This window comes from Dipodomys spectabilis, unplaced genomic scaffold, assembly GCF_019054845.1.
Source record: "Dipodomys spectabilis isolate Male_0828 unplaced genomic scaffold, ASM1905484v1 ptg000188l, whole genome shotgun sequence".
Taxonomy (NCBI): Eukaryota; Metazoa; Chordata; class Mammalia; order Rodentia; family Heteromyidae; genus Dipodomys; species Dipodomys spectabilis.
In genome coordinates this window covers 2163255-2180104 of record NW_024870865.1, presented here as the reverse complement: position 1 = coordinate 2180104, position 16850 = coordinate 2163255, and the positions used below count along the sequence as shown (strand labels likewise).

The following is a 16850-nucleotide window of genomic DNA, read 5'->3' as shown; positions in this document are numbered from 1 at the left end:
TGCGTCGAGCCGGGAAGAAGCCCCGCCCGCGCTTGCTTGCCCGCGCATGCGTCTGCCGCCTGAGCCCTGGACTTCAGCTTGATGGGGTCAGCTCGCGAGGGAAAGCAACCTGGACGTTCGCACCTGCTTGCCATTGTCCTTTGCTTGCATTTGCATTATCTTCCTGGCACCTAGCCAAACTAGCCTGTGAGTTCAGTTATTCTGCTGTTTTACTACAAGCTGAAGCTCCTGGAGCCACACAGGTTTAAAATTAGGTTGTACAATAACACAATTGCCCAACAATGGGGATGAGGTTAATAAATCACAGGACAGTCATGTTTTGGAGAGTGAAGAGGCCATTTAGAAAGTATGGCAGAGCTGGAGACAATACCTGTAGGGTAACACAGCCACACGCAGATGATTTGAATAGTTAGAGTAGAGCTTATGGATGTTTGTGGAAACAGAAGGTGGTTGATGCAAGGGAAAGCTAATTACCCAGGGGTGAGGGTGGCATTGGAAGATACATTTTATGGACATGTTTTAGCACTAATTTCAATTAAATTACTTTAAAAATGCTAGCTGGGCTGGTCATCCTAGTTAACTCAGGAGACTGAGATTATGAGGATCATGGTTGATTCAAAGCCAGCTGGGGCAGAAAAGTCTGTGAAACTCTTATCTCCAATAAACTACTCAGAAAAAGGCAGAAACGGTGCTGTGGCTCAAGTGGTAGAGCGCTAGACTTGAGCACAGAGCCTCAGGGACAATGCCCTGGCCCTGAGCTCAAGCTCCAGGACTGGCAAAAAAGAATGCTAATAGAAAATATTCATATCTAACTACACAACATTCCTGTGACCTCAGAACTTTGCCATTGTTTGAGATTAATACTAAGTTCTTTGGACAGTGTTGGGTGGCCATCTTGTTTGCTGTTGCCAGTTAATTGGTCTACGTCAGCGAGGTGTGTTCACTAAGCAGGAAGGGAGAACCACGGTGAGTGATGGGAACCAATGAGAGGACCTCTCTTGGCCCTACATGCCAGAGCAGAGGATTTTCCCTATTTATTTGGCAGCTTCCACCAGCCCAAAGCATAAAGATGGGTGAATGCCTGAACACCATGGGCTCACACTTGTAATCCTAGCTACTCAACAGGCTATGAGGATTATAGTTCAAAGCCAACCTGGGCAGAAGTCTGTGAGACTCTCACCCACAATTAACCATCAAAAGGCCAGAAGTGGAGGTGCAATTCAAGGAGTGGTAGAGCACCACCAGCTAAAGGACAGCACAGGCCCTTAGCTCAAGCCCCAGTATCACACCTACATACACACCCAAACCCATACAAAAAGAGTGATGTCCTAAAGTGCAGTGTCCACTAAAACTCGTGCCACTGTTTAGCATTATTCTCTTGCCAGGAAGATTTAGTATCATCTGCCTGTGTCCTAAAGGAGTCTAATCCATGGCCAACATATGCATCTAACAGTGCATCATCACTCATTTGTTCTGGTGCATCTTGATCACTGGCATCACTGTGGACTCGTGGACTTAGGTGAAGGTTTGCCCGACCTTGGCTTTGGAGCCAGAATATTCCTGCTTCAGTTTGGACCTAGCATCATGTCCTCCAAGGCCCAACTGTCAGAGTCTTGGTCTCCAGTCTGTGGGGCTATTGGCAGGTGGTGAACGCTTTTAAACCACAAGGCCTCATGGGGTCTTCCAGTTTGGAGAGCTAGGTCTTTGACTGGGACTGGGGAACACAGTCTCTTCTGCATAGGAGAGGGAAGAGCTTTACTCTATCACTTGCTCCTGACATGATGTGCTGCCTTTCCTCGGGCCTCCAAACAAGAAGCTGATGCTGGATAGAACTTGTGAGCCAAAATAAACCTCCCTGGTTTTGAAGTCAGTCATCTTAGGCATTAGCTACTTAACATATCTTGGGATCAGGACATTTCACAGACTCTAAGGCATGCAGGATCATATTCATTCATTCATTCATTCATTCAATAAGAAGGACAAGTCACTCTGGATCAGTTCCATACCTCCCATCTGCTTTACTGCTCATCATTATCATGCTACAATTAAATTTCTTTTTTTTGGAAGGGAGGTTGGTCGTGGGGTTTGAACTCTGGGCCTGGGTGTTGTCCCTGCAGTCTTCAGCTCAAGATGAGAGCACTCAACCATTTGAGCCACAGCGCCACTTCCAGCTTTCTGGTGGTTTATTGGAGCTAAGAGTCTCATGGATTTCCTGCCTGGGATAGCTTTGAACCATTATCCTTAGATCTCAGCCTCCTAAATAGCTAGGATTACAGGCATGAGCCACTGGTACCCCGCTTACAATTAATTTTTAAAAATAAGTTTTTATTGTGAAAATACTGTACAGAGGGGTTACACAAGCAAGGTAATGAGTACATTTCTTATCAAGCATTGTTGCCTCCTCCTTTGTTTTCCCCCTACCATCCCTTCCCTCCCACCTTACAATTAATTTTTGTTATTGTTGTTGGTTGTAGGGCCTGAACTCTGGGCCTGGGTGCTGTCCCTCAGCTCTTCAGTTCAAGTTGAAGGCTCTACCACTTGAGCCACAGTGCCACTTCCAGCTTTTTCTGCTTATGTGGTGCTGAGGAATTGAACCCAGGACCTTATGCATGTATGGCAAGGACTCTACCACTGAGCCACCTTCCCAGCCTATTAAAATTAATTTTTACAAAGAAAAATAATGCCTTCCACAAAGCCTAGCATACACTAAGTATATAAGGAAGGTTGCATCTCTTCCTTTCTCATTTCAGGTGCTCAAGTTTTTCATTTCAATGTCTTGGCCCAGAAGTAGGTCATTAAACTATACTAGCTCAGTATCAAATTTATTCACTCAAAATTGTGCAAGTGAAAATGAAGCAATCTAATTTTTAATTTTCATGATAGAGAAAAATTTTGAGGAAAACTTGGAGTTTTTTGCCTTTTCTTCTTTTAGGAGACCAGGACTTGAACTTGGTACCTGACACTTGGCTCATTGGCTGGCACTCTACCAACTGAGCCACGCCCCAAAGCCCAAGTTCAGGTCTTCATATGAATATTGAAATATTCAATATTTCATTTCAATAAGTGTTGCTTAGTGCGAGTACCAAACTTCAAGGATGAGCTCTGGAATGGAAATAACATCAACTTCAGAAGCAGACACTTGACTACAGTTGCTCATTTTGTGCCAGTACTGGGGCTTGAACTCAGTGCCTGGACTAATTTCCCTTAGCATTTTTGCTCAAGGCTGTAGTTCAACCATTGGAGCAACAGCTCCACTTCTGGCTTTTTGAAGATAGGAGTCTCATGGACTTTTCTGCTCTGGCTGGCTTTGAACTGCAATCCTCAGATCTCAGCCTCTGGAGCAGCTAGGATTCCAGGTGTAAGCCAGCAGCACCTGGCTTTCATTTTGACTTCTTGATGGTGATGGCAGTTATATTACTGAACTGAAGAATACCAACCACCTCCCTGACTGTAAAGGAGCAGAAGGTCAAACACAATTTAATGCCAATTTCAAAACATCCTCCTCTCATCCTTACCAAAATATTTCTAACTGGATCTGTAATACAACACTTCCACTCATAAAATCAAGTACTCCATTTCTACATGGTCAGATTGAGAAATGACCTTTGTGAGACAGGCGCTGGTGGCTCATGCCTGTAATCCTAGCTACTCAGGAGGATGAGATCTGAGGATCGTAGTTCAAAGCCAGCCTGGGCAGGAATTCTGTCAGTCTTTTTTTTTTTTTTTTTGGGGTCCGGTCATGGGGCCTGAACTCTGGGCCTGGGCCTCTGGCTTTTTTCTTTTTGCTTATGTGGTGCTGAGGAATCAAACCCAGGGCCTCATGCATGCAAGGCAAGTGCTCTACCACGGAGCCACCTTCCCAGCCCCTGTCAGAGTTTTATCTTCAATAAATCACCAGAAAACCAGAAGTGGTGCTGTGGCTCAAGTGATAGAGTGCTCGCCTTGAGCCGAAGAGTTCAGGGACAGCACCCAGGCCCAGAGTTCAAGCGAAAGAAAGAAAGAAAGGAAGGAAGGAAGGAAGGAAGGAAGGAAGGAAGGAAGGAAGGAAGGAAGGAAGGAAGGAAGGAAGGAAGGGAGAGAGAGAGAGAGAGAAAGAAAGAAAGGACCTTTGTACAAAATATACTCAAATTCTAGAAAAAGACCAAAAGGCAAGCTATTTTGATTATAACTGCCTTCCATCTTACTACAAACATCTCTTTGATCTCTTGGATTTTCCTTTAAAAATGAGAGCACAGGGCTGGGAAGGTGGCTCAGTGGTAGAGTGCTTGCCTAGCATGCATGAGGCTCTGGGTTCGATTCCTCAGTACCACATAAGCAGAAAAAGCTGGAAGTGGCACTGTGGCTCAAGTGGTAGTGCTAGCCTTGAGCAAAAGAAGCTCAGGGAGAGTGCCCAGGCCCTGAGTGCAAGCTCAGGACTAGCAGAAAAAAAAAAAAATGAGGGCGTAAGCTGGGCATCAGTGGCTCATGCCTGTAATCCTAGTTACTCAGGCTCAAAGCCAATTAACCAGCCAAAAGCTAGGAGTGGAGTGTAACTCAAGTGGTAGAGCACTAGCCTTGAGGAAAAAAAGCCAAGTGAGAGCAACGTTAAGTTCAAGCCCCACTACTGGCATGCGCACACGCACACACACACACACCCTCTCCACACACAGAGTAAAGTTTTGGTAAAATTTTAAAACCTGTTTCTTTTTTACAGTTTATTTTTCCAGGCCCTTGTGTTTGCTAAACATTCTATCAGTGGAGGCATGCCTTTTAAAGTTATTTTTCAGGGGGCTGGGAATGTGGTTTAGCAGTAGAATGCTTGCCTAGCATGCATGAAGGCCTGGGTTTGATTCCTCAGTACCACATAAACAGAATGGCACTGTGGCTGGCTCAAGTGGTAGAGTGCTAGCGTTGAGCAAAAAGCAGCTCAGGGGACAGTGCCTAGGCTCTGAGTTCAAGCCCCAAGACTGGCAAAAAAAAAAAAAAAAGTTATTTTTCAGATAAAATTTCCTGTTTTTTGTCCTGGGCAGCTTCAGATCTCAATCTTCTCACTATGCATCTGCAGTAGCTGGGACTACAGGCATGAACTTAAGGGTATGTAAACAGAAAGAGCACCAGCTGACAGAATACAAGTGATAATGACATCCCCAGGACGGCACACTGCTGCGTAGTGTTTCGTTTCTCCAAGAACAGGGTGCGAGAGCAGAGAGGGAGTGTACTGTTACCGCAGCTGATCTAGAGGCCGTGCCACGGCTGAGACCTCGCCCTCACCCGGAGTCACAAGGCTTCACTTCTAGAATGAGGTCCAGGAGAACTTCTTTAAAGTTCCTTGCTTTGGGACCATATGCAGGGGAAAAAAGGGTAACGTCATAGCTTAAAATATCAGCTGAGCATGGTGACACACAGCTATACTCTCAGCACTTGGGAAGCTGAAGCACAAGAATTGAGTCTGAATCAGCCTGTGAAAACAAAAAATTAGTGTCAAAGAGTTATGCTTTTTCCCCCCCTATCATTTCTGGGCCTGGAAGCTTAGATGATCGATCTGTATGAACAGAAAATGTACCGAGGGGAAAAATTGCAAGGATTTTTGCCAAATGTGACACTTCCCACTCCCACTTTTTTTTTTTTTTGGTCAGTGGTGGGGTTTGAACTCTGGGCCTGGGCACTGTCCCTCAGCTTTTCAGCTCAAGGTGAGTGCTCTACCACTTGAACAGCGCCACTTCCGGTTTCCTGGTGGTTTATTGGAGATAAGAGTCTCATGGACTTTCCTGGTCAGGCTGGCTTTGAACTGTAATCCTCAGATCTCAGCCTCCTGAGTAGCAAGGATGACAGGCGTGAACCACTGGCAAGAAGAGGTGCTTTGACTTCACTATCCCTCTGGACAGCACTGCACCGCAGCACGTGGGCCCTTGGCTGCCATCTTTAGTACAGTGGACATAAAAGAACACAAGCAAATGTATACTTAAATTAAATAGCATGATTTAATTTAGGTGCTGCTTAATCCTCAATTCTCTTAAGTTAAAAAAAAAGTTATAATTAACTATTAACGTTAATGAATTTAAACCTTCCAGAAAGCATGAATCCAAAAGGAAATGTCCAGCAGGCAACACGAGCCATCTATTTTATGGCCTTTGCCGTTTCCGTTTCGAACACTCTAAAAACGTCAATGAAAAAAAAAAAATCTCTAGAGTTTCTCAGTTTTATTCTCCTAGAGCACACCAGTGCGGCCGTTACTGAGCGCGGTCTCCCAGCAGGTACACGATGAACTCATAGGTGGACAGCACAATGGCTGTGTTTGGGATCTGTCGGATGAGCTGGGCAAAGAGCCCTCGGTAGAAGGCCAGGTAGCCTTCCTCCCGGAGCACCAGGCGCGCCGTCTGCACGAAGGACTTGTACTTGGTGCCCTCCTCCCGGAGCCGCGTCCTGATCACCTCTGCAGGGAGAGAAACACTCGCTTTAGGCGACCCAGAACAGGAGGTGAGCGGGCGAGGGGACTCAATCCCCGCCACGCAGGGGATGACCGCATGCTTCCGTCATTGTGGACGGCACAGGTGGCCTTTGGAAACACAAAGTCTGTTTCTGCCTGGCAAAATAAACTTACGTTGTTGTTTCAGGGGTTCAGAGGAACGGTAGTGCTTGGCTGGTGGAGCACAGTGATAGAGCTTAGTATAATGAAGGCCTGAGGTTTGGTCCTCCGGGTAGGAGCTATGCCTGTGTTAACCACGTTCACCTCACCTGCAGGTACCAGGGGAGCATCCCCGCCCCCCATCTGAAAATCCGGAACCTGCAACCACTGGTACATATACTCGCTGGCTGGACCAGGCATGCTCACCCCCAAAATCTATGCATGTATTCCAAATCAAGCATCTCTACACTCTCAATCGCTCTGGCCGCGACCACTTTGGACAGAGAATACCGCGCCTGCACTTGTGTTCCAGTGTGTGCTAGGGTGTATGGCAGTCTAGGTAGAGCAGCGCACGTACCGTGTGGATAGGCGATGCAGGAGGCACAGCCTTTAGAAATCGCAGCAGCTGCCATGAGTGCAAAGAAACTTGTGGAATTTTTCTTGGTTCCGTTCGTGGATGAGGCTAATGGAACTTCATTCAGACACTTCTTTAAGCTTTCATAAATAGCAAAACAGATGATAGTTTCCGAGATTCCAGCATAGGAGGCCGTCAACCCTCTGTAGAAGCCACGGATGCCCTCCGTCTGGTAGACGTGCCGGGCGCACTGGAGTGTGTTCATCTGCTTGTAGCCTCTTACTCTGCAATGAAAGCAACGACAGGCTGCTGAACGGCACCCTGCTGCCATGCACCCCGACCCATTTGAGGCCAGCTTGTTTAGCTGGGACACGGGGCAGCGCAGACAGGTCAGCATCTGCATCAACAGTCAGAGAAACAGGGTGACAGCCCACGACCCATTTCTAGAAATACAGTCAGAGCTAGCCGAGTACTGTACGTAAAACCAGGAACAGGGACACATACTAGGTTCAAGCAGTCATGACAGCAGCATGGTATGAAAAGATACTTCAAGTAGAAGGCAGGACAGTTAAATAATAATCATGACCCCAGGATGTTTTCGGAAATTCTGACTTGTTGACACTCTTTCTTACTGCTCTATTCTCCACGTAGAGGAACCTGTGTGTGGGCTGGGACTGGACCCTGAGCCGCATGCATAAATGAGGTATTTTTATTCTAATACAATTAAGCTTGGTTCCTTCCACAAAAAGGTACCCTGAGTAAGCTGAGGTTGACCAGGTATTTTACTACTGTTCTGTCATCTAGTCCCCTTACAAGGAAGTGACTTGTAGTGGCCCATCTGCTGTGTTTTACATACCCTGTCCATTCCTGCTTCCTCTGCTTGAGTCACTGGTCCATTTACTCTACTTTATGGAATAGAAAGTTGCTAATTCTCAAATTGCAGAATAAAAATAGCCATGAGGGGCTGGGAATGTGGCTTAGTGGTAGAATGCTTGCCTAGTATGCATGAAGCCCTGTGTTCCTTAGTACCACACACACATACACAGAAAAAGCTGGAAGTGGCACTGTAGCTCAAGTGGTAAAGTGCTCATCTTGAGCAAAAGAAGCTCAGGGAGGGGTTGGGAAGTTGGCTCAGAGGTAGAGTGCTTGCCTCATGTGCGTAAGGTCCTGGGTTCGATTCCTGAACACCACATAAGCAGAAACAGCCAGAAATGGCTCTGTGGCTCAAGTGGTAGGGCGCTAGCCTTGAGCTGAAGAGCTGAGGGACAGCACTCAGGTCCAAAGTTTAGGGCCCATGACTGACAAAAAAAAAATTAATTAAAAAATAAAATAAATAAAAAAAAGAAGCTAGGGGACAGTGTCCAGGCCCTGAGTTCAAGCCCTAGGACTAGCCAAAATGACAATTGTCCTTTGATTAATCCTTTGGTTAACCATGCTTTTCAAAAGACTTTTTACCAGTGTACAGTAATTGTACCAGAGGAGTTTCCTCGCGACATTTCCCCACTTGTACAGTACAATGTGCACACCAAACTCATCCCCTCTGTCACGCTCTTATCTCCCACCTTTTAAACCTATTTCAATAAGTTTCATTGTTCTTTCTTTCTTTCTTTTTTTGTCAGTGGGGCCTGAACTCTGGGCCTGGGCGCTGTCCCTCAGCTCTTCAGCTCAAGGCTAGCTCTCTACCACTTGAGCCACAGCGCCACTTCCGGTTTTCTGGTGGTTAACGAGCTAAGAGACTCATAGACTCTCGTGCCCAGAGTGGCTTTGAACCACGCTCCTCAGATCTCAGCCTCCTGAGTAGCTAGGCTTGCAGGCATGAGTCACAGGCGCCCAGCTCCTTCTTCTATTCACATATATGTATATAAAGAACTTCCCCCATAATCACCTCCACTCTCCCTCCTGCCAACCATGCTCTGACCTGTCTGGATGCATGTGCTTCCTGCTGCCCTCACCGGGCCACTCGCAGGATGGCGGGAGGTCCTCCCTCCTATGCAACTGCCTAGGGGACCCTCCAGTGTCTTGGGGCACCTCAGGCTTCTTGGCTCACCACATTACAATTCTTTCTGTTCACTGACTATAACACTGTAAGCTAGAAAGCAGGAGCTGTGTCCTATATCACTGTACTCTAGTGACCCCGGCAGCAAGAAATGTTCATTGTGGAGCTGGGAAGGTGGCTCAGTGGTAGAGTGCTTGCCTTGCATGCCTAAGGCCCTGGATTTGATTCCTCAGCACATAGGCAGAAAAAGTCAGATGTGGCGCTGTGGCTCAAGTGGTAGAGTGCTAGCCTTGAGCTGAAGAGCTGAGGGACAGCGCCCAGGCCCAGAGTTGAGGCCCCAAGACCGACCAAAAAAAAAAAAAAAGCTCATTGTGAAAGGACCACAGTTAATGGAGCCCACTAAGACAAGGTTCTGAACGTCCTGGGCAGGCTGCTGAGGAGAGTGAGAGAATGCAGAGAGCCAGTGTTAGTGGCTCCTGCCACTAATCCTAGATACTTAGGAGGCTGAGATCTGAGGATCACAGTTCAAAGCCAGCCTGGACAGGTCTATGAGACTCTTATCTCTAATCACACACACACACACACACACACACACACACACACACAGCAGGAAGAAGCTCTGTGGCTCAAGTGGTAGAACGCTAGCCTTGAGCAAAAGCAGCTCAGGGACAAGGTCCAGACCCTATCAAGCCCTAGTACTAGCACAATAACAAAGAATGCGCAGAAAGGCTCTCAGCTGACTGGGTGAATTTATCTGCGGCTAAACAGAAGTGACACTAAGGGCACTGTATGAACACTTGGCATTGGGAAGCACAGCAAAGGCTGCCAGGCGGGAGCTGAGACTGGTCAGAAGCTGAAGGACGAGCAAACATTGGCACAGCACAACCAGGAAGGGGAAGGAAGATTCCTGGTGCAGGGCAGCACACTCGAATACCTGCTCAGCCAGAAGGTGTTCACCAACTGAGCCACTGACATGCATCGAAAGGTGCTGGACAAGGGATCTGTTCGAAGGGCCAGACCTGATGCGCTTTAAGGGGCAGAATGGACTGGGGGAACCTGGGGTCCCAGAGCAATCCAGGGCTGCTGGAGTCACTAAAAGTTAACAACACACACAGGCAGGCTTTTCTCAGTCTTTCCAGAAGTACCTTGGTTTGTTTTTTTGTCTGCTGGTGTTGAGACTTGAACTCAGGGCCTCACACTCTTCCTTGTTTTTTCGTTTCTCTTTTTTAACTTAAGGCTGAGCCATACTTTCCCTTCGGGCTTTTTGCTGGCTAACTGGAGAGGCTCTCATGGACTTTTCTGTTCAGATTGGATTTGACCCTTGACAGCCGGAGCAGCTAGGATTACAGACTCAAGCTCCTCCGAGCATCTTTTGCTTTCTCCTTTCCTTTCCTCAGAGGCAGCCAGAAGGCTGCTGATATTAGCTAGAAGTTTCCAGCCATCTATTGCATAGAAACTCTTAGATTCAGGCCAGGCACTGGTGGCTCACGCCTGTAATCCTAGCTACTGAAGAGGCTGAGATCTGAGGATGGCGGTTCAAAGCCAGCCCAGGTAGGGAAACCGGTGAGACTCTTATCTCTAATAAACTACTCAGAAAAAGCTGGAAGTGGTGCTGTGGCTCAAGTGGTAGAGCTCTAGCCTTGAGAACAAAGAAACTCAGGGACAGCACCCAGGCCCTGAGTTCAAACCCCAGAACCAGGGGTGGTGGAGGGAATGTGGGGGATTTCTAGGCAGCCCCCTGATTTTTGTCTGGGAGGAAATTAGTATCTTCGGTCCTATTCTCTACTGGAACTTAGCACTTCCTCAATCGTGAATGCAGATAACACACCGCAGAAGTACTAACAATACCCATGCTTCGACATACTAGAAATATGCCCTATCCCATCAGGAGCAAACAAAAACCATTGTTTACATCATCAATTCTTTGAGGTTATATGAGCTACTGGACAGGCACTAGATCTTGTTATTTAACGTATTAAAGAAGTACTGCTACTGTATCCCAAGTAGTTTTAAAATTAGTAACTACATTTTAATAACTAGTTCCCATTTCTTTCTTTCTTTTTTTATTTTTTGTCAGTTGTGGTGCTTAACTCTGGGCCTGGGTGCTGTCCCTCAGCTCTTCAGCTTAAGGATAGTGCTCTACCACTTGAGCCACAGCGCCACTTCCAGCTTTTTCTGTGTATGTGGTGCTGAGGAATTGAACCCAGAGGCTAAGGCATGCAAGGCAAGCACTCTACCACTGAGCCACCTTCCCAGCCCCCATTTCTTTTTAAAAACAAAAAGAAACAGCTGGGCACCAGTGTCTCATACCTATAATCCTAGCTACTCAGGAGGCTGAGATCTGAGGATCATGGTTCAAAGTCAGCACAGGTAGGAAAGCCAGTAGACTCTTATTTCTAGCTTACCACTAAAAAGATCAAAAGTGGAGCTTATGACTCAAGCAGTAGAACGCCAGCCTTGAGCAAAATAACTAAGGAGCAGTACTCAGGCTCTGAATTTAAGCCCAAGTACTGGCATATAAGTAAGTAAGTAAGTAAGTAAATAAATAAATGAAATGCAAGCCCAAACCTTTAGCCTAAAAAAAAAAGGACTAAAGGCTTCACCTGAATGCCAAAGGAATCTATAGCCCCCCAAAAGTCACCTCCTGGCTAGAGTTTCAGGGAGAAGCCTCGTGTATCTGAGGGCCACATTCAGCATATTTGCTGAGGCCTGAAGGCTCCTTCTGCTCTGTCCTCCCCGGAAAGCCCGGCCTGTGAGTCCACAGCACATCCCACGGTGGGTCCACAAAGCCCCTGTGTGGACTGCAGAGAAGGAAGTCAGGACTGCTGAGAGGATTCCCAAGCTGCTCATCTTTGCAGCTCTCTCCTCTCAACAATGATTACAGTATAAATCTCAGAACAAAGGAATTTCAACACATAGGTAGACTGAGAAAAGCCCAGAAGGAAACAGACAGCTAAGGAATCCTACCACTAAAAAAAATAAATCCCCAAGAGCTGTTCTACTAAGGAAAGAATTAATAACTTACTTCTGTTCTAGCTGCATCCTGGTTTTGACCATCCATATAGGATTCATTAAGGAATTTGTGACAAAAGCTGGAAGGAAGAAACAGAAGTTATCGCTGAATACTGTTTATGAAAACTGTCCACCCCATGTAATACACTGGGAAATCTGGGTGTCAGTGGCTTAATGAGGCTGTATAACAGGGAACATTTCCACCCCGCAGAAGGAGGCTACAGTCTCTGAGAATGAAATGACTATTGTCACTACAGCTCCAAGGAAATCTCAATTTTCTACAGCCCGTTGGTCTTTCCAGCCACTAGGTGGTGCTGTTAAGGTTTTTGTTCATAGGATTCCTAGGATATAAACTGTTTAAAAATCGGATCGAGAAAAAATTGTAACTTTCTGATTTAATCCAAAGGTTACTTTCTATCTAATATGAAATAAAGAAACTAAATCTCCATTTACCTGAGTTCAAACTTAGAAATTTAAAAACTTGACAAGTTATTTCAGAAAACCAGATCTGCTTACAGGAGTCATTTTTTGGTAAGCCTTTTGCATCTTAGCATTAGCAATCGTCCCTGATCAGCCAAAAAAGGAAACAGCATGGTATTACCCAACAGCCTTCTAATACCTCATGCCCTCTAGGTACGGAGAAGAATAAGCAGATTAAATTCCTACTCAAGGATACTTATTTTAAAAGCTCCCTCAAGGTCTGCTTTATTTACCCAGGGTTCTAAGTTAATTCTGCATAACTGACAAATAACTTCTCCATGATGGCTAACTCACTATTGGCCTACTAAGTGGAGAACAACCTATTTTGGAATGCTACCTGTATTCCACTGAGCCTCAAGTTAGGTAGAAACACCTTTCCTGAGTGAAACAGCTTTGCTTAATAGTTATTTTTCAGGGCCTAGAAACATAATCTAGGAATATTCAAAAGGACTGCAGGAATTTTATTGGGAATAACAAAGGCAGAGGAAGCTGGTGTGGACAAATTACAGGCTGGAAGATGGACACATTATTATTATTTTTTTATTTTTTTTGGTGCCAGTCCTGGGACTTGAACTCATGGCTTAGGCACTGTCCTTGAGCTTTTTCACTCAAAGCTAGGTCTCTACCATTTGAGCCACAGCTCTACTTCTGGCTTTTTGGTAGTTAATTAGAGTTAAGAGTCTCATGGGACTTTTCTGGCCAGGCTGGCTTTGAACAGAAATCCTCATATCTAACTAGGATTATAGGTGTGAACCACTGGCACCCTTAAGATAGATATTTTTTCCCCCTGGTTGTAGGGCCTGGACTCTGGGCCTGGGCACTGTCCCTCAGTTCTTCAGCTCAAGGCTAGTGCTCTACCACTTGAGCCATAGCACCACTTCTGGCTTTTTTTTGTTTATGTGGTGATGAGGAATCGAACCCAGGACCTCATGAATGCAAGGCAAGCTCTCTACCACTGAGCCACCTTCCCAGCCCAAGATAGACATTTTCATAAAATTCTCTAAAATAGCTTTTGAGTTAAATGCACATATATAGTCTCTACGAGAGGACAGAGCCTTCACTTAGCCATGTGCAGCCATGGTTTCTGCCAGTACTGGGGAAGGGGGCCTTTGCACAAGCTCTGCAGTGAGTAGAATAATTTCTTCCAGCCTGTGCAACTACTCCACCTAAGCACCCCTCCCCATACCCCTAGCCAGAACCTTCCTGTGCCGCCTAGTCATTAAGGGCAGCTGTGCCGGACACCTGTGAGAGTCACAGAGAAAGCAGCTGACTTCAGAAAGTAGCTCAATGGGGAAAGCAAGAGGACATGGAAATCACATTGATATTCCTTCAAAAGAGATGACACTGACCAGTAGCATGCAGGGTATGCACATGGGGGGGGGGAACTGAGAAACTTGGGTGGTCAGTTGCTCTCAAACACCCATGTCCTATCAGCTCTAAGGAAGCTCTTGGAAAATGATTTTAGGTGCAAGAGAAGCGGCGAGCTACCTCTGATTCGGGGCGGGGACCACATGCACACTTTGGGATGGAGAACCTTTCTTCTCACTCCCTAGGGTAACATACCTGCAGAGCCAGCTGAGAAAATATGCACAGTATTGCTATTAGGCACGAAAATGTCATTAAATTGCTCTTTGGCTTTGGAGTAACATGCAAAGTACACAGCCCTGTTAGAACAAAGAGAGAACGCTATGAGGAAACCATCATGGCACTGTAAAATCTCTATGTCTTGCTGCAACATATACAAATGCAGAAGTCAGCTGGGAGCTGGAAGTGTGACCTCACCGTGTGAAAACCTAGACCTGCCCGCACTTCTTGTCTCCTGGCAATGACTTAGTGGTGACAGAGGGTCCAAAATAACCCACGCAATTCCTCACACCAGTGTTCCCAAGAGCATGCGTCACCAGGGTCCTTGCTACAGTGGGGACCTGGACGTGGCCTAGGCTGCCGAGCCTGTGCATTGCTAGCTCAGTAATACCCAGGTGCTGACCACGTACCAGCCACACTTCCAGCAGGAAACAGAGGAGCCACAGTGAGGACAGCTCTTCAGGCTTCAGTGACCACATTAAAATCACCACCCACAGGCACCACCACTGCTCCACAGCACGTCTGTTTAGGCAAAGCCAACCAGGAGAAGCAGTTGGCCACCAAGCAGCGAGCTCCCCCTTTGGCAAGGATGGACTCCGGGGTGCACACTACCCAGTGAGCTAGCTCAGCAGTTCGAGGCTTACCTTGACGGTGCAACTCCAACCAAATTTGGACCCAAGCCTCTAAAAAGTGACTTTGGTCCTTCCTTCTCCAAGATGGACCTGAACAATAAGAAAAGATACACATTTATATTTATATACCTTTCTATATTTTCTTTCGTTTTTTTTTTTTGTTTGTCAGTTGTGGGGCTTGAACTCTGGGTCTGGGCGCTGTCCCTCAGCTCTTCAGCTCAAGGCAAGCGCTCTACTACTTGAGCCACATGCCACTTCTGGTTTCCTGGTGGGAATGAGAGTTTCATAGACTTTTTTGCATGGACTGGCTTTGAACTGTGATCCTCAGATCTCAGCCTCCTAAGTAGCTAGGGTTACAGGCATGAGCCACCAGCACCCAGCTTATTTATACTTTATTATATTAAATTATTTTTATAGTCATATTTTATAATACATTATATTTATACTATATATAATTATATAATGCCTTTATATAATTATATTTATTATATTTATAGTTATATACCTGTAAGCTAAGCCTAGGCCAAATGATAAGGACCAGGCTTCACACTGGCTCCTTGCAGGAATAAATTGTTTTAGAGACCCCCCAGACTCCTAGCTGACTCTTTGCCAATGTATGACCCGGGAAGTACAAGCAGGAGGACCACAGTCTGGCTGCCCGGACATGAAGTGAGACCCTGCCTTGAAAATGAAATCACCAATTCAAAAAGGGGATGATGGAGGTGCCTGTGGCTCAGGCGGTAAAGCACCTGTTTAGCAAGTGCAAGGCCCCAAGTTCAAGCCCTAATACAAACATACCCATAAACACACAAAAAAGCTGAGGCCCTGATTCAAGCCCCAGGACCATCCTCCTACGTACGGTGTATTTCTACACAACAGCAATGACCAATCTGAAAATGGAATTAAAAACCAAATACAACAATTCCACACGAGTGTGGTGACATGTGCCTGTAGTCCCAGATGAGGCCAGGACAGGTAACACAGTGAGACCCTGTTCAAAAATAAAAACCGGGGCTGGGAAGATGGCTCAGTGGTAGAGCGCTTGCCTTGCATGCCCGAGGCCCTGGGATTCCTCAGCACCACATAAGCAGAAAAAGCCTGAAGTGGTGCTGTGGCTCAAGTGGTAGAGTGCTAGCCTTGAGCTGAAGAGCTAAGGGACAGTGCCCAGACCCAGAGTTCAGGCCCCACAACTGACAAAAACAAAACAAAACAAAACCCTAACTGTTTACAATCTTATCAGAAAGTATCAAATACTTACTCAAAGAGCCAGAGCCAGATTAGGTCTTACTTTTGGGGTGATAAAAATGGAATTAAAATAGTGGTCAGTCATGTAACTCTGAATCTACTATTCTTTTAATAAGCAGTCAGTTTGTTCAGCTCTATTTACAAAATCGATTTACTTCAAAATGGTAGAGATAACAATCTTACTTTTTTTTTTTTTGGTCGGTCATGGGACTTGAACTCTGGGCCTGGGCGCTGTCCCTGAGCTCTTCAGCTCAAGGCCAGTGCTCTACCCCTTGAGCCACAGCACCACTTCCGGTCCTCTGGTGGTTTATTGGAGATAAAAATCTCTTGGATGGGGCTGGGAAGGTGGCTCAGTGGTAGAGCACTTGCCTTGCATGCTCGAGGCCCTGGGTTCGATTCCTCAGCACCACATAAGCAAAAAGAAAAAAGAGCTGGAAGTGGCGCTGTGGCTCAAGTGGTAGAGTGCTAGCCTTGAGCTGAAGAGCTGAGGGACAGTGCCCAGGCCCAGAGTTCAGGCCCCACGACCGGACCCAAAAAAAAAAAAAATCTCTTGGACTTTTTTGCCCAGGGTGGCTTTGAACTGTGATCCTCAGATTGCAGCCTAAGTAGTTAGGATGACAGGCATGCGCCACCGGCACCTGGCAACAATCTTACTTTCTAAACACAAAATCTTTTCCTTCCTGGAAGGCATAAAGTCACTTTCATTTGTTGTATGCAGTTCTGGGGCTTCAGGTCAGGGTCTGGGCACTGTGTTCTGTTTTTTTTTTTTTTTTTAATTTAATTTAATTTTATTTGAAAACATACTGTACAGAGGGGTTACAATTACATGGGCAGGAAAATGCATACATTTCTTACCAAGCATTGCAGCCTCCTCCTTTGTTTACCCTTCACCTCCCTTCCCAGCCTCCCCCCTCCCCCCCCTGTGTTCTGTTTTTTACCCAA

The 16850-nt window shown here is 46.2% G+C and overlaps 1 protein-coding gene across 1 annotated transcript in view; it reads right to left on the bottom strand.

Annotated features, from left to right (window-relative positions):
- Positions 1–5941: 5941 nt before the first annotated feature.
- The window catches only part of Slc25a33 (solute carrier family 25 member 33), a 30888-nt gene continuing 19979 nt past the window's right edge, over positions 5942–16850 (bottom strand). Inside the window, exons 3-7 of the mRNA XM_042695666.1 lie at positions 14676–14753; positions 14011–14111; positions 11981–12047; positions 6963–7243; positions 5942–6412 (exon numbers count right to left, since the gene is read on the bottom strand). Of these exons, the coding sequence (XP_042551600.1) occupies positions 6210–6412; positions 6963–7243; positions 11981–12047; positions 14011–14111; positions 14676–14753 (730 nt within the window). The 3' untranslated portion in view covers positions 5942–6209. The remainder of the gene's footprint in view (positions 6413–6962; positions 7244–11980; positions 12048–14010; positions 14112–14675; positions 14754–16850) is intronic.